The 21,943-nt window shown below is 48.1% G+C and overlaps 2 protein-coding genes across 3 annotated transcripts; one reads left to right on the forward strand and one right to left on the reverse strand.

Moving 5' to 3' along the window:
- Positions 1–131: 131 nt before the first annotated feature.
- Positions 132–15,876, reverse strand: LOC120673077 (NADPH-dependent diflavin oxidoreductase 1-like). Of its 2 annotated transcripts, XM_039953762.1 has the most exons (12): positions 15,459–15,876; positions 15,302–15,379; positions 15,118–15,222; positions 10,075–10,166; positions 9,755–9,936; positions 9,581–9,669; positions 2,281–2,355; positions 2,104–2,214; positions 1,757–1,891; positions 1,500–1,619; positions 1,124–1,340; positions 132–997 (listed from the first exon to the last, which is right to left on the reverse strand). In XM_039953762.1, exons 1-12 carry the CDS (start codon positions 15,630–15,632, stop codon positions 468–470), a joined length of 1,908 nt encoding a protein of 635 aa, XP_039809696.1. In that variant the 5' UTR covers positions 15,633–15,876; the 3' UTR covers positions 132–467. The 2 variants fall into 2 exon arrangements, with proteins under 2 accessions (XP_039809696.1, XP_039809697.1); XM_039953763.1 differs by lacking the exons at positions 15,118–15,222; positions 15,302–15,379; positions 15,459–15,876 and adding an exon at positions 10,594–10,611.
- LOC120673078 lies at positions 12,316–14,234 on the forward strand. The gene is made up of 3 exons (XM_039953764.1): positions 12,316–13,258; positions 13,369–13,487; positions 13,568–14,234. Exons 1-3 carry the CDS (start codon positions 12,349–12,351, stop codon positions 14,057–14,059), a joined length of 1,521 nt encoding a protein of 506 aa, XP_039809698.1. The 5' UTR covers positions 12,316–12,348; the 3' UTR covers positions 14,060–14,234.
- Positions 15,877–21,943: the final 6,067 nt, after the last annotated feature.

The following is a 21,943-nucleotide window of genomic DNA, read 5'->3' on the forward strand; positions in this document are numbered from 1 at the left end:
CATTGCACACAAACTCTTTGATATGGGAGTAGGTTCGCAGCGAAACATCAATGGCAGCTTCAGATAATGCATGTCCTACACATCAGTAACAATTGACAAAGAAGCATGAAGCAGACAGTTCAAAAGAGACCTGTAGTAGTGAGATTTCAGACTGATCATTATATCCCCCAGAAGAGTTTAATGCAAACAAGAATGGAATACAACAAATGCTGATGTAATTATACTGCTCCCACCAAATTCCAAATGAAATCTCCTTCCTGATAGAGCACTAAGAGGGAAATTGTTAGGTCACCGTCTCTTCTATAGGAAACTTTTTGTATTTCTGCACATGTATGTTTCTACATTTTCAACACCAACGATTTACTGAAGCTCTCCCCGATCTCATACTCAATAAATATATTTGTGTTGGAATTCTGACAGTATGTACTTTCTTGCCCCCGATAACTCAGAAGCATCACAACTCTCAACTATGACCAAGTCTCAATGTTAAATCTACCAACCCTTTCTAGATCCCTGAGCCATTTTGAGGCGTCCTCTTTTTTGACACCATGTTCTTTACAGATTACTTCTTCTAGTGCGGCTGTAACATCAGCAGGCATTTTTGTTGAAGAGCCAGCAATGTACACCGCAGCACCAGAGAGTAATAAGTTCCAGACTCTTGCACTCTGTTCCTTTATCTTATGTTGTGCATAGATCTTTTGAGGCTGATCCCTGGAAAAAGCAACAAACAAACCACCACCTTTTTTGGAGGAAAGCACCCCCTCATCCTGGGCATGAGTTAACCAGAAATCCTTGTATAGAAAATCATTATCTTGATTCCTACAGCCAAAGAAGAATAGAACCGGGGCCGTTGGTTCTGCTACAGTCTGTGCAGCTCTTTCCTCCACGAATGCACGGAATGGCGCACATCCTGTTCCTGGTCCGATAAGCACAAGAGGAACTGATGGATGTGGAGGAGGCAGGGATCCTTGGCGTATCCAACATGGGATAAGATTGTCTGCATATAATTACAATGTGTGAGAGAGCTAGGTACCGTGCTACAGAAGCAGTCATGTTCAGGTATAACAGAACAAAGAAAAAACATACGCAGGATATTAACTCCAACTAATGATGTAGAGCATACCTTTTCTTGGATTGAGCCCAGCCAGCCAAGTAGAACAGAGCCCATGACGTGTTCTCTTGAAAGGAGTAAGCCATGATACAATGCTAACAGTCAAGTGTATTTGATTCGGATGTGCCAATGGGGATGATGAGATGGAAAAGGCTCTTTTCTTCAATGGAGGTGTTAGTTGCACCAACCATTCAAAAGGCATTTGAACTGAAGGAAAATCCTCCAACACCTAAAAAAACACCATGAAACCGCATGTCACTTCTTAACCATGAAAAGCAACTGAAAGACAAAAGAGGCACATTATTGCCAGAATGGTTCTGCACGCTAAGGCATGTATTGCATGAAATTTGTTAAGGGGGGCAAAAATCTTGAGTGCAAACATTCTCACTTCTAGAACAGTCCTACTCTCCTTCTGATTGTACTGGTAAAGGTCATCTCTTCCCTCAGGAGAAGCAAAATACTGAAGTTTCTCCTTTTCGTGTTCAGCTGTTGCAAAAAAGCTCATGACCTATAACAGAACATTGGAGTCGTGTGAGCTATGGCAGCTTGGAATGACATACCAGACACACAGATTAATATTATATGTGACATCAAAGAATAGAGAAGAGGTTCATGAAACAAAGCATTCAAAATATTGGCTCTTGCCTCAAAGAAGTACCGCCGAGGGGATGCTGATGCAATATCCATTGTCAAAGCAACAAAGGTCTTCAGTTTGATGCGATCCATCAGGCTACTCACAGCTGAACCCTTGGAAATTTTATCATCACTTGTCCCTTGAATCTGGATGAACAAGAGGACATGCTTCCTTATTAGTCAAATTGCAAAAGGCGAGACCATCTTTTAAAGAAGCACAACTATATCTAAAGAGAATTGCGATAGGTGAGAAGAATTGCTACAGGACAAGTATTAGAAAAATAACAAGAGCTGGCTGCAGCAGGTGAGGTAAAACACAAAGTTGCAAGCAGATAACTCTACAAAACAGATTCACATACCGTTATGTAACAATCTGGATCCAAGTTACAGCGTTCAATGAAGGCATCAACAGCTGATGGATTTTGACTTGGCAGTATTTCTAGAGTATCGCCAGTTTTATAATTGATGGCCTAAAATCAGAGAAATACAATTATCCTCTCATTCAACAATTATGGATTGTAGTATAAGTGACATACAGAGGATGGATCTTCCAACTCAAAGTGGCGAACATCTCTGTCAGAACCCTCCTCAGTCAGACGCTGATTTGCTACCTGAAAAGGGTGATAAACATCATCAGCAACAGAAACAAAAAACAGATTAGAGATGAATCATAATACATTAGCATAACAGATGGACTATCAACAACAATGACCATCACTTTCCCCAAGCTTGTTTGCCAAACTAGTCTTTAAAAGTTCACATATATTAGTTAGTTAAGTTGGACTTTATTTATGCATGGTAAACATCTTGTGCAATGCCAATCATCATAAAATTTACAAATTTATGATGTGGTGGTGGCACTCGAGTTGAGCTCAGTACTGCAAAGAGTGGTCAGCTTCTCACAGTAATTTTGACTGCTTAATTGTCCATGGATCAAGTAGTGAATGGTAGTTTCTCAACTTGTACAATAAAAGTTGTCTTGCAAGTTGCAAGTAGGGTTTACTAGATGAGTGCTTGGCCACAGAAAAGAATAACAGCTAGAGAAGCTAACTCCAGCATACCGTGTGTTCCCAAAATCTATGATCTATGGGCTTAATTAACATAGGGTATGGTCTATGGGCTTAATTAACTTCAAGGCCTGCACCTAGGCTACTAGATTTTTTCCACACTGTTGGAATATATTGAGCCCATGTGTGTAGAGGCCCATGTATTGGATCTATATATACCCACTCATCTAGGGTTGGAGGAATAGGGCAATTATTCCCGTCATTATGGTATCACTAGCCTAGGTTAGGGTTTCACGCCTCCTCTGTTTCAGCCTCCTCTGTTTTTCCAGCCGCCGTCGCCCCTGGTGCCCGCCGCCGCCGTCGCCCCTGGTGCCCGCCGCCGCCGGTCATGGCCGGCCGGCCGCCGGCGCCGCCGGCCCCCTCCCTTCCCCTCTCCTCCTTCCCTCCCCTCTCCTCTTCCTCTCCCTCCTCTGCTTCCGCTCGCGCAGATCTGGGCGCATGGGCCGCAGCCGCCCGGCCGCCGCCGCCCGGCTTTCCTGCCGCCGCCGCTCGGTCCCCGGCCGCTGCGCTTGTCCATGAGGGCGCGCCGGTCGCGGACGTCACCGCGGGGGCCGCAGGCACGGGACCCGCGGGCTCCTCTGCTCCGGGTCTTCCTCTGCTCCAGGGCGCCGCGGGAACTGCCGCTCCGGGCGTCCCTCCGCTCCAGGCGCCGCGGGAACCGCCTCCACAGGCGCCGCTGCCGCCTCCAGCACCGCTGCAGGGACCGCCGCCGGCGCAGGGGCCGCGGCAGCAGCCACCTGCCGCCCTGGGGCCCCTGCAGACCGACGCCGCTGCTGCCGCAGTAGCTGCTGGCGCGGGCGCCGATCCAGCAGCCGCCGCTGCGGCCCACCGCGCCGCCGTCGCCTCCGGGAAGCAGCCCGTTGACGCCGCGCCCGATCCCGCGTGGTCGGCCCTCGGGATGTCTCCCGCGGATGCGTCGCTCGCCGCCGCCGCCCTACGCGGGCAGCAGGCCGACGCCGCTCTGGCTGCGGCCCTCCTTGCCGCCAAGTCGGAGGCTTCGGCGGCCCAGGAGCGGGTCCGCGTGGCTGCCCTCGCTTGGGAGCGCGAGCGCGCCACGGCCGACGCTCTCGCTCTCCGGGTCGCCAAGGCGGAGCGCTTCTTCCGCGTCTCCCCCGGCCAGCCCGTCGACCTTCTTCCGCCTCGTCTTCCCACCAGGCCCCGCCTACTGGATCTGGAGCCCGGTACGACCCGACCGACCCCATGGTCGCCCAGCTCCACCTCCAGGCTGCCGGCGTCCAGAACATCCGGGCCCTGGTCTCCGTCCTCCTCGATCCTGCGTCGTCCTCCTACGGCTGCTGGCGGGACCAGGTCCTCACCCTTCGCCGCTACGCCCTCGACGACCACATCCTCGTCGACTCGCCGATCGAGGCGCGGGACGTGACGTGGCTGCGCCTCGACAGCGTCGCTCTGTCCTGGATCTTCGGGACCATCTCCCTAGATCTTCAGGACCTCGTCCGGACCCACGGCGGCACCGCGCGGCAGGCCTGGGTGGCGCTCGAGACCCTCCAGCTCGACGCCACCTTCCGTACCTTCGTGCAGGGGGACCTCTCCGTTGGTGAGTACTGCCGGCGGATGAAGAGCATGGCCGATGCTCTCCACGACCTCGGGGATCCGGTGTCCGATCGAGTCTTGGTGCTCAATGTCCTACGGGGACTGAGCAGCACCTACGACCACCTGAAGGGCTGGATCGCCAGCCAGAGGCCCTTCCCCACCTTCCTGCAGGTCCGGGACGACCTTCGCCCTCGAGGAGATCACCAGGGGTCTTGCACCCGGATCGTCCTCGCCCACCCTAGCCGCGCTCGTTGCTGCTCCACCGGCCTCCTCAGCTGCTCCTGCCACCTCCCTCGGTGCTCCTCCAGCCGGGCAGACCGGAGGAGGGGGGACCGTGGACGTCGCCGGCGACGGGGTGGTGTTGGTGGCACTGGTGGCCCTGCTTATGGGAGCACCGGTACGGGTGGGGGCCGTCGGGGCGCGCCGACACCGGCTCCGGCTCCCACACCTGCCCCTACCGCTGGAGGTACACCCTAGCCATCCTTCAGCAACCCATGGTCACGGCGCATCTCGATGTGGCCGTTCCAGGGTCCAGGAGGGGCGCCTCGTCCTCAGCTCCAGCCGGCGGCCATGTTCACTGGCGCTACTCCACTCTTCGCGCCGTCCTGGACCCCGCCCGCTCAGCCCAGCCAGCCGCCAACCTGGCCTGGGGGGTGGGATCAGGCCGCTCTGGCACAGTCCTTCAGCACCATGGGACTGACGCCGCCGACCAGCACCGAGTGGATCGCCGACTCGGGTGCCTCGTTCCACACCACTCCCGATGCTGGTATCCTCTCTTCTGTCCGACCCCCACACCCATCTTGTCCTTCTTCTATCATGGTTGGTGATGGGTCTTGCCTTCCTGTCACCGCCGTGGGTTCTGCTCCTCGTCTTCTTAATGTTCTTGTTGCTCCTCAGATGGTTCACAACCTTCTTTCCATAATTCCATTCGTCAGTTTACTGCTGACAACTCCTGTTCTATTGAATTTGACTCTTCTGGTCTTACTGTGAAGGATTCGGTTTCCCGGCGTCCGCTTCTCTGATGTGACAGCCCGGGGGCCCTTTACGCTCTTCGGCTTCCTGCTTCCGCTGCTCCGCTTTCGGCTTCTTCTTCGTCTACTGCTTTTGCCGTGACGGCTTCTTCCACTACCTGGCACCGCCGGCTTGGACACCCCGGCCGCGACGTTTTGGCTCAGCTTAGTCGTAGTACAGATGTTCCTTGTACTAGGGCTCCTGCTGAGCACCTCTGTCATGCGTGCCAGCTAGGTCGTCATGTTAGACTTCCGTTTTCTTCTTCTTCGCATGCTGCGCATGCTTTTGATCTCATCCACTGTGACCTGTGGACATCTACTGTACTCAACATGTCTGGATATAAATATTACCTGGTCATTGTTGATGATTTTTCTCATTACTCTTGGTCTTTCCCTTTGCGCGCCAAGTCTGAGACTTTCTCTACCCTCCTCCACTTCTTTGCCTGGGTGTCCACTCAGTTCGGCCAAGGCTGTCCAGTGTGACAACGGGCGGGAGTTCGATAACTCTACCTCCCGGTCTTTCTTCCTGTCTCGGGGTGTTCAGCTGCATATGTCTTGTCCGTATACCTCTCCTCAGAACGGCAAGGCTGAGCGGATGATTCGCACGACGAACGACGTCGTGCGCACCCTTCTGATCCAGGCTTCTCTCCCCCCGCGCTTCTGGGCTGAGAGCCTCCACACCGCCACCTACCTGCTCAACCGTCTTCCGTCCACTGCTTCTCCTACTCCCACTCCACACCACGCTTTTTTCGGTACCCCTCCTCGCTACGACCACCTTCAGGTCTTCGGGTGTGCGTGTTACCCTAACACATCCGCCACCGCTTCTCACAAGCTGGCGCCCCGCTCGACTCGTTGTGTGTTCCTTGGGTACTCCCCTGACCACAAGGGGTACCGATGCTTTGACCTCACCTCTCGCCGCGTTTTGATCTCCCGACACGTTGTCTTCGACGAGTCGGATTTCCCCTACTCCACCTCTTCCACACCTCCTGATCCCGAGCTGGCGTCCCTGTTTCCGACTGACCCGGTGGTCCAGCCACCGTTACCTGTCTGTCCTTTTCCTGCAAGTTTTCCCGGCGCACCGGCACCACTTCCGGTGATCCCTGCTGCGCCGAGCGCGGCCCCGGTACCAGCGGTCGTGCCACGCGCGGCCCCCGGACCTCCGGTCGTGCCGCGCGCGGCCCCGGTGTCTCCCACTGCGCCACGCGCGGCCCCGGTGCCTTCCACTGCCCCTGCGCGGTACGCTCAGCCGGTGTAGGTGTACCGGCGTTGCTCGGACCCGACCTCGGCGCCGCGGCGGTACGCTGAGCCGGTGCAGGTGTACCGGCGTCGTTCCGCGTTAACACCGGCGCCGCCTCCTGCTCCGGAGGCTCCTGTGACGCCGACACCGGAGCCGTCGCCGCCGCCGCCTCCTCCGGCTCCCTCTCGAGCAGAGCCGGAGGTGTACCACCCGCCGGTCATCCATCGGGATCCTCGACATATACATCCCATGGTGACTCGACAGATGGCGTCCCAGGCCGCGACTCTCTCCGCCACCGAGGGAGAGCCGCGGGTCTCTCCGGTACCCTCCTCTGTCCGCGACGCCTTGGCGGATCCTCACTGGCGTCGCGCGATGGAAGAGGAGTACGCGGCTCTTCTTGCCAACCAGACGTGGGACCTCGTGCCGCGTCCGTCTGGTTGCAATGTGGTGACTGGCAAGTGGATCTGGACGCATAAGCGTCGGGCTGACGGCACACTAGAGCGCTACAAGGCTCGCTGGGTTCTCCGGGGGTTCACTCAGCGGCCTGGTGTGGATTATGATGAGACTTTCAGCCCGGTCGTGAAGCCCGCTACGGTGCGCACGGTCCTCTCACTTGCGCTCTCGCGCACTTGGCCTGTGCACCAGCTGGACGTGAAGAATGCATTTCTTCACGGCACCTTGTCAGAGACTGTTTACTGCTCTCAGCCTGCGGGATTTGTGGACTCGAGTCGTCCGGATATGGTCTGCCGGCTCAACAAGTCTCTCTATGGACTGAAGCAGGCTTCACGGGCTTGGAACTCTCGGTTCGCCACGTTCTTGCTGACACTGGGGTTCACCGAGGCCAAGTCTGACACGTCTCTCTTCATCTACCGCCGTGGGGATGAGACGGCATATCTACTGCTATATGTCGATGACATTGTGCTCACAGCTTCTAGTCAGCAGTTGCTTCAGAGTGTCATCTCCTCTCTGCAGCAGGAGTTCGCTATGAAGGATCTTGGTCAGCTCCACCACTTCTTGGGCGTCACTGTTGAGCCCCGCCCGTCTGGTCTCCTTCTGCACCAGCGGCAGTACGCCCTCGATATTCTGGAGCAGGCTGGGATGACTGATTGCAAGCCCTGCTCTACTCCAGTCGACACTCAGGCGAAGCTGTCTGCTGATCTGGGTGATCCGGTGGCTGACCCTACAGCCTACCGGAGTCTGGCCGGCGCTTTGCAATACCTCACCTTCACCAGGCTGGACCTCACCTACGCTGTTCAGCAGGTCTGTCTCCACATGCATGATCCCCGGGAGTCACACCTTGCTGCGCTGAAGCGTCTCCTCCGGTACGTCCGTGGCACTGTGGACCTCGGCCTGGTACTTCACCGCTCGTCCTCTGCTGAGCTGGTGGTCTACACTGACGCTGACTGGGCTGGCTGCCCGGACACTCGTCGCTCCACCTCTGGCTACGCCGTCTTCCTGGGCGGCAACCTGGTCTCCTGGTCGTCCAAGCGGCAGCCGGTTGTCTCCCGCTCCAGTGCCGAGGCGGAGTACCGGGCTGTCGCTAACGGCGTGGCGGAGGCGTCCTGGCTACGACAGCTCTTGGCGGAGCTCCACAGCCCGCTCGCCAAGAGCACGCTCGTCTACTGCAACAACGTCAGCGCCGTGTATCTCTCCACCAACCCCGTCCAGCATCAGCGGACGAAGCATGTGGAGATCGACCTACACTTCGTGCGCGACAGAGTCGCCATCGGCGATGTTCGGGTACTCCATGTCCCGACTACCTCCCAGTTTGCTGACATCTTCACGAAGGGGCTGCCCTCGTCGACCTTCTCGGAGTTTCGATCCAGCCTCAACGTAGCCGGTGGCTAGTTGTGGCTGCGGGGGGTATTAGCCCTTTTGTGCTCTCCTTGTACTCTCATCTTGTCCAGTCTTGAACACCGCTGCGTCGGTTGTTCAGACTGCGGGGGGTGTTAGCTTTCTTGTTGTCCAGTCTTGAACACCGCTGCGCCGGTAGTTCAGACTGCGGGGGGTGTTGGAGTATATTGAGCCCATGTGTGTAGAGGCCCATCTAGAGGCCCATGTATTGGATCTATATATACCCACCCATCTAGGGTTGGAGGAATAGGGCAATTATTCCCGTCATTACACACTTCCTTTTTATTTTTTATTTTTTTATCTTACCATTATAGAATTAATTTCTTTTTGAAGATTAAGAAAGAGTCAAAATAGCTTGAAGTAAATAATAATTGTTCTGATGGAACCTTCTACTCAGAATTGACCCATACATGATATAAGCATAGCCTTAATGAATTAACTGACTTCTTTAACTTATTAAAATACAAAATCTAAAATCAGACCTGTTAGTATGCTAAGGTCAAAAGTATTGAATCAGGGTAGAAACTTAGGTATGTCGTTTGTGGTATCTCCCCCTGTTCTATTTTTGTACCTGTACTCTGGTTTTTCTGTTTTAAGTAATGGAAATGGGGGATGGCCTTGAGTAACAAAAAAAAAATATTATTCAGTTTCTGAGTCTTTGAGACCACTACGAATGAACTATTGAATTATCTGTTGCAAAACAAAGTCTAACTTCATACAAATAATAAGTTCAAATCATAAAAACAATGCCATAGCCATTTAACGATGGGTACACAGTGATTTTGGCAGTGTGTGCCTTTGGCCAACAAATGAATTAAGTGAGTACTCCGGATAGAAGTTTTTTAATAGCAAATAACTGCTCCTGTGTCATTCAAGAAAAAAAATAGCAAACAACAGAGGTACCTCTTTATAACCGACGACTCATGATTCCACAAGAACAAAAATTAAATAATATCCATTGATAGAAATAGCCAGTAATATGTAATTATAATACTTTGAAAGCAAAAGAAAACTAGTTAAAGAAGTTAAGGTTAATCCAGATATTGAAACAAGAATAAAAATAACAATGCTTCAGGTTCAAGCTGTGTCTAAACTCTAAAAAACATGTAGGGCATACCATTCGAAGCATGTAAGGTGGCCCTCCATCATTATGAAACTGTAGCGCAGGGGACATTGTTCTTGCACTATTTATTATTTTTTTGGGGTCTGCGCAATAGAAAATAGCTAAAATCGTGAACAAAGACTGCAAAACAGAGCAACAGTAAATACTAGCCAGCTCATGCATTCATACCTGAAAGTACAGAATCTTGTGAAACCTCATTGGAAGAGTAATATATGACATGAGCTTTTGGATCCCCCAAAGTACTCAAATTAGGATCATTGATATCAGACACTCTCGGTAAGAGTGACTGATTAGTTTCATTCAGAGATTTCCACAAAGACAGCAACCAAGGATCTAAAGCCCCTTCATATCTGATGTTACAACAATGAAGAAAATCCATTAAAGTTGAGAAATGCTTCTGACCAAAAGGAAAATGATAATGTACACATTTTATAATCACACTATCACAATTATTTTAGTACAGAACAAATAAGATACTAAAATCATACCCAGAAGGATGCTGATCGTCTCCCAAGCCTATCTCTGCAACTCGTTCTGCACCAAGATGTGAAAGCCTTCTATCAAGCTTCTTTGTGGCAAACTGCAGTTGTAAACACACTAATGAAGGACAAATAGAAACAAAAAGATTCTACATTGGCAAACCAGAAGTCATGACTTGTGAGCATGGTTTAAAAGTCGTCGCCTAGGTGTCGCCTAGTCGTCCGGTCGCTCTCCAGGTACTGGGCGTCACGCTCGACTTACCAATCCGAGGTATGGCGTCCGACTTAGGTAGTTTGGCGTCGCCTAGGCGCTATATGGCGACTTTGGACGCCTCACGGGTAGAAGACGACGCCATATCGCAGCGCGGGAGGAGCGCGCGGGGGAATAGCGGCGCGGGAGGAGCGCGCGGGAAAGCGCGACCCGCGCGGGGAGGCGCGCGCGCGGAAGGATGACCCGCGCGGGGGAAGGGCGAGAGCTGAGATTCAGATAGGGAAAGAAGAGAAAAGGGAGAGAGGGCGGCAGCGCACCTGAAGGTTGGCGGCGGCGGACAGCCTCCGTCTAGCCTTTCCCTCCCCTTCTTCTCCGACTCCGGCGGATCTTCTGCCGGTCCTTTCCTTCCTCTTCTCCGCTTCCTCACCAGCAGCTTCCACCAAGGAGCCCAGGAGGCAGGAGCCGAGGACCAGGACCAAGGCGCCAAGCCACAGGTACTCTGCTCCCTTCCTCGCTCTCCGCTCCTTTCCTTCCTCCTCTCCGCTTCCTCACCAGCTGCTTCCACCAAGTAGCCCAGGAGGCAGGAGCCCAAGAGGCAGGAGCCCAGGACCAGGACCAAGGCGCCAAGCGCCCAAGCCACAGGTACTCTGCTCCCATCCTCGCTCTGCAGTCTGCACCCTTATGAATCCTCTCTTTGCTCTAGTCTGTACTCTCTGCCTCTGTTATTATATATTGTTGCTTTCTGCTTTGCTTTGTTTACTAATTGCGATGCCACTGCTTTGCTTTCTGCTTTGCTTTGTTTACAACTTGGTGCTATACTGCTATGCCCATTGCTCAACTATTTGTGCCCTGTAGGCCTGTACATTGTGTTTAGTTTATTGATTGATCCATGGTGCTCTGCTAATTTCTTATTCAATTTACTCTGTGCTTTGTGCTTTGGCTGTCTAGTGCTCTGAACTATGTGCTCACCTGATTAAGTGATTAGTTTAATCTGGCCAATTCTATCTTGTCTGCTAGCTTGATCTTTTAATATGCACTGTTGTCCTCATCATATTTTAATTATGTCTATGGTGGTTGGCTCTTTTCATGTACTATCTAGCAACAAAAAATGGCAACTCCAGCTGCCTCTGTCAACCCTGCATATGATCCCAAGACTGATCTAGCCAGGAAGCCCAAAAGGTCTAAGGACCCAGGCTGGAAGTATGGATATTGGGCAGACCTTGGTAACCGAGATGAGGTGACATGTACCCTATGTGGCACAATGGTTCATGGGGGTATAAAAAAGGCTGAAGCAACATCTAGCAGGTGGCTTTGGAGATTCAAAAATATGCAGCAAAACTACTACAGAGATTAGGGTGGAGATGACAAATTACTTGGAAAAACACAAGAGGCAAAGGCCAATGTACCTAGATGATGAGGAAGAGCAGGTAGAGGAGAATGGAGAAGCAGATGTGGTCGTGGTAGAGGCAAGTGCACCTGTGAATGTAGTTGAATCCCAGGCCTCTAAGGTGATGCCAAGTTCAGGGACAGCAGCAAAGAAAAGGCGTGCAGCCTATTCATTCAAGGCTGTAGCAGTGAGCAAAGGCAAGGAAAAGCCAAAGGGAAACAAGACAATTCTTGAGATGTTAAGAAAAACACCTGAAGAAATAGTCGATGAAAGGCGTAAAGGGTCTTACCAGCCCCCAATTCAGTCCAGCACTAAGACCAAGGAGCAACATCATTATGTGGATATGCAATGGGCCCTGTTTTTCTATGAGTGTGGCATACCATTCAATGCAGCAGCATCAAGACAATTTCAGGTGGCAGTTGAGGCAACAACACAGTTTGGTTCAGGGTACAAGCCTCCTTCTCCATATCAGTTTGGGGAACCGTTGCTTAAAGATGCAGTGAAGTTGACAAGTACCATGAGGGAGGACCATGAGAGAGCATGGAAGCATTTTGGCTGCACTCTCATGTCAGATGGATGGACTGATAGGAGGGGACGACATTTGATTAACTTCCTTGTCAATAGCCCATAGGGGACTTTCTTCTTAGAGTCTGTCGATGCATCAAGCGTGGCCCACGATGCATATATGCTTGCTGATTTGTTGGAGAAAAGAATTGAGGAGATTGGAAAGGAAAAGGTCGTTCAAGTTATCACTGATAATGGAGCTAACTACAAGGCAGCGGGTAAGCATCTAATGGAGAGAATTCCTTCACTGTTTTGGAGCCCATGTGCTGCACATTGTCTGGATCTTATGCTAGAAGATATAGGAGGGTTGAAGGAATTTAAGAAGCCCATAGCACGTGCAAGGCGTGTAACAACTTTCATCTATAGACATGGGAGAATCCTTAGTGCAATGAGAGAAAAGACAGGTGGGTCTGATCTTGTGAGACCTGCAGCCACAAGGTTTGCCACAGCTTTCCTCACTTTAAAAAGTTTGCACAAGCATAGAGATTCTTTGAAATCTCTTTTTGTCAGTGAAGCATGGACTGGGAATAAATTGGCAAAAACTAAAGCTAGTGAGGATGTGCATGACATTGTGCTCTCTACTGAGTTTTGGAACAAGGTTGAGGACTGCCTTAGAGCTTCAGCCCCTCTTCTCATTGTTCTTAGGGTGGTTGATGGTGGTGAGAAGCCTGCCATGCCAGAGGTTGCAGCATTAATGAATCAAGCAAAAGATAGGATCAAGCAAAGCTTTGCTATCCCAACTAAGAAAATCATAGATATTATTGAGAAGCGTTGGGTGAAGCAAATGGACCATCCTTTGTATGGGACTGCATTGTATTTGAACCCAGGAAAATTACATCCCCTCATAAGAGATGATGATGATGCCACTGTTGGGCAGCTAAGAGGTTGCTTCCTTGAAGTTCTTGGAAGAATGGTGGAAGATAGAGATACCCAAGACAAGATTGATGCTCAGTCTTTGGACTATGAAGCCCTTAGAGGAGAAGCATTCTCAAATATAAGAGCTAAGCAAAACCTTGAGAAAATGAGTCCTCGTAAGTCATGTTTTTACATGTAATTTCAGCAGCTTGCATAATAGTAAATTTATTGCAGCAAGTCCATTTCATTCATAATTCCTAATATATGATTATATTTGGTCATGTAGTTGATTGGTGGGCCTCATATGGTGGTCGTGCTATTGACCTTCAAAGGTTTGCTAGGCGCATTGTTAGCCTATGTGCTTCATCATCCGGCTGTGAGAGAAACTGGAGCACGTTCGAGTTTGTGAGTACCATTTCCCCTGCTCAGTTTTTGTTTAGTTTCAGCATGTTAACCATTCTCTTTATGTCTTCCCCCCTTTTCAGATCCACACCAAAAAAAGAAATAGGTTACTGCATAAGAGGTTGAATGATATTGTCTACATTTCCTACAATCGAAAGATGAAGACTAGGTTTCAAATAAGGCGGGAGAATAAAGGGAAAATCTTTGACCCTTTAGTCATTGAAGAGTTCGATTGGGATAATGAGTGGGCTGACTCGTCGTATGTACACCCTCAAGGTGCACGTGGGTGTGATGAAAATTACCTCACATGGGCTGCTGTTGATGAAGCTCTTGGTGCATCAAACTCACTTCGAGGACGCAATCTCCCAAGGAATGCAAGCAGTAGGTGTGCAACAAATTCAAACCCAAGGTTGGATGAAGATGAATCAGGTTTAGGCAATGAAGAGGAAGAAGATGAAGACCCACATGATGATGCTTATGTGACAGATTCTGAGGATGCTCCTCCCGATGGTGGAGAAAGCATGGAAGGATTGCAAGCTGCAAATAACCATGATGAGTTTGATGATGGATATTGAGTTGGGGTTGTCTTTTGAGCTGGGGTTGGCTTTTGACAGATGTTACTTATGCTGTATTTTTATGGACTGATGTATCTAAGTTATGCTACTTATGCTGCAAATTATCCCATTAGTATCTAAGTTTATGGACTGATGTATTGATGTTACTTATGCTGTATTTTTACCCATTATGCTACTTGTAAACTTGCCCATATACTACTATTGTGGATTGTGACCACATATTGCTAAATTTCTCTATTTTTTTTAGCTTGGTGCTTGGGAGAATAAAAGAGATCACAAATCATCAGCAAGAACAAGGTACACTTGATCCATATTTACATAGCTAATTAATTGCATTATAACTTGTTTCTTACATTCATTATCACTCACAACATGTTGCAAGTACATGCTACATCAAGTAAGAGAAATTGGAAAGAAGAGAGCTGGAAAATTGGCACCAACAAGGTATGTTTCTGCTCTTTTCCTACATGCTAGGACATCTGTATGGCGTTGCCTCGCCGCGCGCCTTAAGCGCCTAGTCGACTCAAAGGGCTGAGTCGCCGCGCTTCGCCTTACCGCCTTAAAAACATTGCTTGTGAGAAGCATATTACGAGCTTAAGCATTGACTTGATACACTTAAGACATCAACACGGTTGAGAATTCAAAAGAATGCATGTTTACAGTATACAAAATGAAAAATTACAATGTCATGTTCAGGCGCTTGCAAATATTATCTCAACTGCTATAGTGGTTATATTGGAACTTAACTGTATAGCTTCAGCTTGCAAGCATTCACCAAAACAGTGTTAAGATAAAAATATCTTATGTGTCTGCCAAAATGGTACTTAACACAAATCATTCCTCTCAGTCACCCAGAGCAAAAGGAATAGAGCATTTAAGGAGTATGTCATTATAACCATATACTGTTTTCTAAAGATGCAAATTGTGGAATGTAGCCATAAATCGCCATAACGTAGGCAAATTACTGCGATTGGTTGTGACATGAAGACAGATACCCACACATTACTGTAGTGAAGGCAGCATATAACGCATTAGCAAGCTTAAGACAGATGCCTCACATTGTACTTCTGGTAGCCTGAATCCCCGAGTCCAAACACTGCATGACGGACCCCCTCAAGCCATTGCGCGCCCAGATCCTTCCGAAGCAGGTATCTCCAAAACCCCTGCCGCGAAATCCAACCCACAATCCCGATAAGCAATCCATACGACTGGAAATAATCAAGTGGATGAGAATCTCCAGACCTTCATGGAATCCGGGGGGTCCCCCTGCCCCGTGGTGGACACGACGAAGACCACGAACCGCTCTCTCGGCAAGCGACTCTGCACGAACGAGCAAAGGCGTCACGGACTCGCATGTACGGGTCGTGTGGCTGCGGGGACTTAGGTGTTTGGAGCTTACGGGATCGAAGCCGTCCATGGAGAGCACGTCGACGGCAGGGCAGCCCCCGCGCTCCGCCTCGCGGCCGACGCGCTCCGCGGCGTCCATGGCGTTCCCGGTTTGCGAGGCGTAGAGCACGAGGAGGCGTCCGCTGGAGGACGCCGCCGAGTCCGCCTCCGCGGCCGACGGCGCCATGCGGCCAGAGCTCGGAACCCGCGCCCTTTACGCAACCTAGCGGCGGCCAGCAAGCGCGTCGACGAGGCGCTTCAATCGCTCCGCTCAGGTCTTGCGAGGTCCCGCCGGCACTGCAGCCGCCTGCCCGCCTGGTTCCGGTGCTCGCGCGCGCACGTGCCTGCCTCCGGGATCCCCCTGCCCTTCCTGTTTCCGGCGGCGGCTCCGGTTGCCTTGCCAGTTGCCAGCGAAGAGAAGAAAGGGGGAGTTCCTGACTTGCTTGCCCCAGCTCAGCCCATAAACGGCTACCAGGCCGACCTTGGGCTTGGGCTGTCTCTTTTTTTTTTCTTTTTGAAAAAGTCTACTTTGCCACGTCTAAGGCTCTAATTGTGGCAAAAATCTGACTTTCCTCCTTCAACTGTAAAACCAGGTATCCAGCCTCCCCCAACTATCAAAACAGTTTATTTTACCTCCCTAAGCAATTTTACAAGCAGTTTTTACATCTTTCATAGGTTTTTTCCTTCTTTCCTTTTCACTCAATTGAAATACATAATTGAAATTTGAAATTTTGAAGAAAAAACAATTCAAACTTCATTGAATTTTTAAAGTATTAACATGAACTCCATCTTTGACAAAATTTGAACTGTGTGATACATACTAGAGATGCATCATTAGAGATTTTTGTGAGTATGGCTTCTATAGCACAATTTAAGTTTCTTAGGAAGAGTCAATTTGAACCAAAATTGATCCTTTTTATTTATTTTCATATTTGATTTATACATATGAAAATTCTTGAGTATATTTTAAAGGCAAAATAGGCACCTTGGTCCTTCAACTTTACCCCAAGGGTCAATTTAGTCCCTCAACTTTCAAAAAGACCAATTTGGTCCCTCAACTTTTATTTTTAGGTCAAATTTGTCCCTATACTGATGTAATGCTCCAAAATACCATGAGACTAATGCTAAAAAGTCATTGTTACCCTTAGCTATTTCCTCTCCTTCATAATTTGCATGTTTAGCAGTGGTACAACAAGTTAATCAAACATGTGCATGATATTCTTATGTGATTCAGACTAAATTAATTAAATACAAAAGGGCATTTCAACAAATACGAGATACATCAAATCAGCCGACAGAATAATAGATTTGTTGTGACCTATTATTGATTAATTACAACCATACAATAATGGAAATTGAGTATGAGAAGGAGCTAAGGGTAAAAATGACTTTTCGCATCTATCTCATGATATTATGGAGCTTCACATTAATATAGGGACAAGTTTGGCCTAAAAATGAAAGTTGAGGGACCAAATTGGTGTTTTTGAAAAAAAAATTGAAGAAGGACTGTGGGGGAGATCCCCACGGCATGTGGTTATATTAAAAAAGAGCTAACCAGTTACAGAGATATTTACATAATACATGAGGGGTAGGGAAGTGGGAGAGAGTAAATTACAAAATTGTATCTAGCCATTGTACAATTGTGGACCTAACATCCTCCCTAACTCTATGGAGCTGTAGGAGGACCTGTGCCTTGGACCTCACGGTCCAAAGCTGAATGCTGACGGAGTGCCCTTCAAAAATCTTGTCATTTCTGATGTTCCAAATTTCCCAAGCTGCAATGGTGAAGATTTCAAAAAAGTATGGAGAATTGAAATAATAGATTGCTTCCTCAAGTCGGCTGTGAATGTTTAGTGATGTATCCCAAGCAAGCCCTATTTTGTGCCAATAGATAGTAGAGAATGGACAGTCAAAAAAGAGGTGGTTTATGTCCTCAACCACTTGATCATTACACAGAACACAGTGAGTGTTTGGCTGCACATGAAAATTTCTTCTCAGCATATCTCTGGTGTTGAGTCTGTCCATCAAGATCAGCCAAGCAAAGAACTTCAACCTGGGTATGCACTTTGATTTCCAAATCCACTTAAAGGTTCGTGGTGTCTGAGAATTTCTGAATGCCAGCCTATAGAAATGATTGGAAGTATACTAACTGTTTCCCCATATGAATGTCCAAGTATCTGCAGAGTTTTCATCAAAATTAATCTGCTGGATATCATTTTGTAGGGCCAATAGTTCAGACCAGGCTTGATCAGACAGAGGCAGATTAAAAATCTCTGAGATATCATCTGTGTGCATGATCTTCATGACCGAGATGTTCTGATCTTTAGCAAAGGAGTGTATCCATGGATATTTGAAGGAAAGGATCTCGTTAGTCCAAAGATCATCCAAAAAGGTCACTGTTGCACCATTACCAATAACACATTTAGCAATACCCCTGTAGATAGTGTTAAGTCTTAGAATATCCTTCCACCAGAAAGAACCCATTTCTCTTGAAGAATGTGGCACCTTATGCTGATAATACTTTGACCAAATCAAATTACACCAAGGGATGTCAGATTTCATATAAAACTTATGAAGTTGCTTCAGAAGCAAAGCATCATTTTGCAATCTGAGGTTCAGTACGCCCAGACCACCCTTATCTTTGGGTTTTTGAACTTGTTTCCAGGCCACAAGGTTACCACCCCTGTTTGAATGGTTATTACCTCTCCAAAGGCATTGTTTCCTTGCTCTGTCTATATTTTCTATAACTCCAGCTGGCAATTTGATTGTGCACATGGCATAGGTGGTGATTGGAGTAATCACAGAGTTAATCATTTCCAATCTTCCTGTGTAAGACAATAAAGAGGAGCAGGCTGAGAGTCTTCTTTCCACTCTGTCCATCATGGGTGTAAGATATGTCATTCTTGGCTTTGTGGTACCCATTGGGAGACCAAGATAGGTGAAAGGTAGAGATCCAACTTGACACCCCATAGTTGCAGCAAGAGTTGCCATATTTTCAGTAGGAACATTAATGGGGTACATAGCAGATTTACTATAGTTCACTGTCAAACCTGTGGAGAGGGCAAAATCATCGAGAATACCTTTTAAATGTGCAAGTTGGTGGACATCAGCTTGCAGGATTAGAAGTGTGTCATTAGCATATTGAATGATGGGAAAGTCTGAAGTTGGTTGAGGGAGGGGCAGATGTAAATACCCTTGTTGACAAGCATTATTGATCACATATTGCAGAAGTTCTGCAGCCAAAACAAAGAGCAAAAGTGATAAAGGGCCATCTTGTCTAACACCTCTCTTACAGAGGAACTTTTTTCTAGGAACACCATTAAGTAGAATTGAAGAGGTGCCAGAGGAGAAAATCATTTTCATCCAATTCAACCATAGGTCAGGGAAGCCCAGGTGTGACATCATGGATAGCATAGTTGAGTGCTCAACTGTATCAAAGGCTTTTGCAAAGTCCAGCTTTAGAATAATGATTGGCTTTTTGCTCTGATGGCATTGATGTATGAATTCAAAACTCCATGCTAAATAGTCCTGTATAGTTCTTCCTTTGATAAACCCATACTTATTGGCATGTATGAACTCAAGTATGATTGCATGTAGTCTTTCAGCCAGAATTTTTGTAATAAGCTTAATACTGCAGTTGAGTAGGGAAATTGGCCTAAAATCATTCACTGTTTCAGGATTGTTGATCTTTGGTATCAAAGTGATAAAAGAGTTGTTGATGCTTTCCAAGTCTAAATTTCCACTGAAGAAATCAAAGCAAAGGTCATAGAAAGTTTGCTTTATTAGTGGCCAGCATTTTTTGAGAAAAAGGCCATTGAATCCATCTGGCCCTGGTGCCTTGTCTGAAGGCATGTCTTTGACAATTCTGTCAATCTCTTCTGTAGAGAAAGGTTGAACGAGACTATAGAAATCCATATTCACCTGAATTAGCTGCTCCAAGTCAAATCTCATATCTGGATTTAAGGAAATTCCCATCCTATTCTTGTAGGCAGACCACAGCAGGCCTGCTTTACCCTCATGGTCTGAGATCATCACACCATCTTCATTCAAAAGTTGAGAAATAGTATTTTTCCTATATGAGACAGTTGTCATAGCATGAAAAAAATTTGTACATTCATCCCCAAATTTAATTCTGTTGACTGTGTATCTTTTCATCCAATAAACATTTTTGGACCGAAGCAGTTTAGCAAGATGTTCTTTCACAGCAGCTCTGAGGTTAAATTCTGGTAGAAAGGGATGTCTGAGTTCTTCTAGAGTGTCCAGGAAAAGGATTACCTTATTGCAGTTTGAAATAAGTATATTCAGGTTTGATAAGCTCTTACTCCAAATTTTGAGCTCATATCTCACATTTTTGAGTTTCCCAGCTAGAATGGAGGCAGTATCTCTTTGATTTCTGACGTTTTTTTCCCAACCCTTCTGAACTGCATCAAAAAAACCTGGGTGTTCTTGCCTAAAATTCTCGAATCTGAAAATATTTGCTTTTGGGATAGCAGTGCTGATGACAACCTTGCACGGAATGTGGTCACAAGTTAACTTGGCAAGAGGTAACACCAGTGTGTTGGGATAGCACAAAGTCCAGTTGATTGAGGTAAAGAACCAGTCCAGTTGTTCTAATAGAGGTTCATGCTGCATGTTACTCCACGTGAAAGATCTATCTTTAATGGGCAATTCAATTAACCCTAAATGACCAATAACATCATTAAAGATAAGAGTGTCCTGTAGATTCCCTCCTAGCTTGTTTCTATCATTTAGAGAACGATAAAAATTAAAGTCTCCCAGAAACAGTCAATTGTCCTCATCAAGAATGACGTGATTCCTGAACCATAGAATGAATTGAGATCTGAGAGGATCAGTACAAGGTCCATACACTATTGTGAGTGTTCATTTCTGCAAGCTGAGGGTGGAAGTGAATTCCAATGTAATGCCAAACTGCTGAGAGTCTAAAACCTGACCCGAGAATAGGTTACTATTCCAAGCCACCAGGATTCCACCAGAAGCGCCAATTGAGGGCACAAATTCATACTTGTCCAAACGTTTAGGGATGAACTGACGGATGAACGGTGTATCAAAGTTCTCACATTTTGTTTCTTGTAGACAAACAATCGAGTAGCCACTTTCATTTATTTTATCTCTAACCGCATCCCATTTCTTATTCCCATTAATGCCCCTAATATTCCAACAAAGCACATTCCAATTCCGTGTACTCATTTACATCACCATGATGGGAATAAGTTTGCAGGGTCTGAACAATCAGGCCCAAAGTCACCCACAGATGCAGGATAACAGAGAGAAGCACAACCGAGTGGACTAACATAACAAGCCAGATAATAAGCATGCAAAATAGAAGTTGACATCGTAGCAGAAGAGAGGAGCACACAGGCCAAAGGAGAGTTTTCAGAGTTTTGTAGGGGAACATGATCATCCAGACAAAAGACAGACCAATGGTGACAAAAGCACCAGTAGAATTAAAAGTATTTGAGATACATAAGCCTAGGAAAGACAAAAGGGCATGTGCATAGAAGCTGACATGCAACAACTTTCTTCTGGATAGATTAATTAACATCCTTGCTTGGGTCCTGCAGTAGAGCTTCCTTGGATGTCATCTCATATGGCAGTCCACAATCTACTCCCCAGCTCTGAAGCACCTGCATGGGTATTGGACCTGGCTCCTGGCCAGAGAGGTCAGGCATTGCCTCAATTGGTCTTGGTTGATCACTAGAAGCATTTGCCACAGATTTCTTGCTTCTCTTCCTTGTGGTGTACTGACAATGCTGATATCCATCAGACCTATTCAGTCTTGGGTTTCTTCTGACTGTGTTCATCACCAGTGGTGTGGGGTTATCAGCAGCAGAGAGGGCTGTTGGGAGGCTCACCACATTTTTTGGTGGTCTTGGAGGAAGTGCAGTGACTCTTGAATTCAAGCTTCGCACTCCCTCAAAAGCTAACAGTAGATTCTTTTTAGCACCTGGCTCAGAGTTACTGTCAGGTAGAAGATTAAGGTCTAAAGTGTCAACAATTTCAGATTCTTCCAAATCCATGCTTGACTGACTAAGATCCTCAATATGAAGCAGACTAACTGACGGGGGGTACAAACCTGGGACCCCTGACGGGCCTGACTTGTGCAAGTAGAAGCCCAGCAGATTCGCTGGGCTGAAGAATGGGACGGTCCATTAACCAGTGCGGGGAGTTGCCTTTGTTCCTAAGCCAACGAGTCCGGGAGCCCAACCTCCCGGGACACGTGGCGGTCCCCCGACCTAGCGCCCCGGGTCGGAGCCATGACGATGACTCGGGACGTGCGCTGCAAGAACACCGCGCCTTCTGACATGCGTGCCTGCCAAGACAGGCCCTGCACGGGCTCCCTGACGCGAGCTCTCCTTATCTTGCGGGAAGGGCTTAGGCCACAGGACCCTCTGACAAGGGGACAACGCCGCTCGCACGGGCCCCGCGACGCAACGGGAGGGGGCGTCAACAGACGCTGCCTCCTCCACCGTAATGATG

The sequence above is a fragment of the Panicum virgatum genome, chromosome 5N (genome assembly GCF_016808335.1).
Source record: "Panicum virgatum strain AP13 chromosome 5N, P.virgatum_v5, whole genome shotgun sequence".
Lineage (NCBI taxonomy): Eukaryota > Viridiplantae > Streptophyta > Magnoliopsida > Poales > Poaceae > Panicum > Panicum virgatum.

What these genes read in the sequence shown, in the direction of transcription:
- LOC120673078 (XM_039953764.1), top strand. Translation starts at nt 12,349, where the DNA reads ATGCTTGCTGATTTGTTGGAGAAAAGAATTGAGGAGATTGGAAAGGAA. An exon ending in CCTTGAGAAAATGAGTCCTC is followed by an intron (nt 13,259 to 13,368) that starts GTAAGTCATGTT and finishes TTGGTCATGTAG; the next exon opens with TTGATTGGTGGGCCTCATAT. An exon ending in ACTGGAGCACGTTCGAGTTT is followed by an intron (nt 13,488 to 13,567) that starts GTGAGTACCATT and finishes CCCCCTTTTCAG; the next exon opens with ATCCACACCAAAAAAAGAAA.
- LOC120673077 (XM_039953762.1), bottom strand. Translation starts at nt 15,632, where the DNA reads ATGGCGCCGTCGGCCGCGGAGGCGGACTCGGCGGCGTCCTCCAGCGGA. An exon ending in CCATGGACGGCTTCGATCCC is followed by an intron (nt 15,380 to 15,458) that starts GTAAGCTCCAAA and finishes TCGTTCGTGCAG; the next exon opens with AGTCGCTTGCCGAGAGAGCG. An exon ending in ATCCAGATTGTTACATAACG is followed by an intron (nt 1,892 to 2,103) that starts GTATGTGAATCT and finishes TTGTTCATCCAG; the next exon opens with ATTCAAGGGACAAGTGATGA.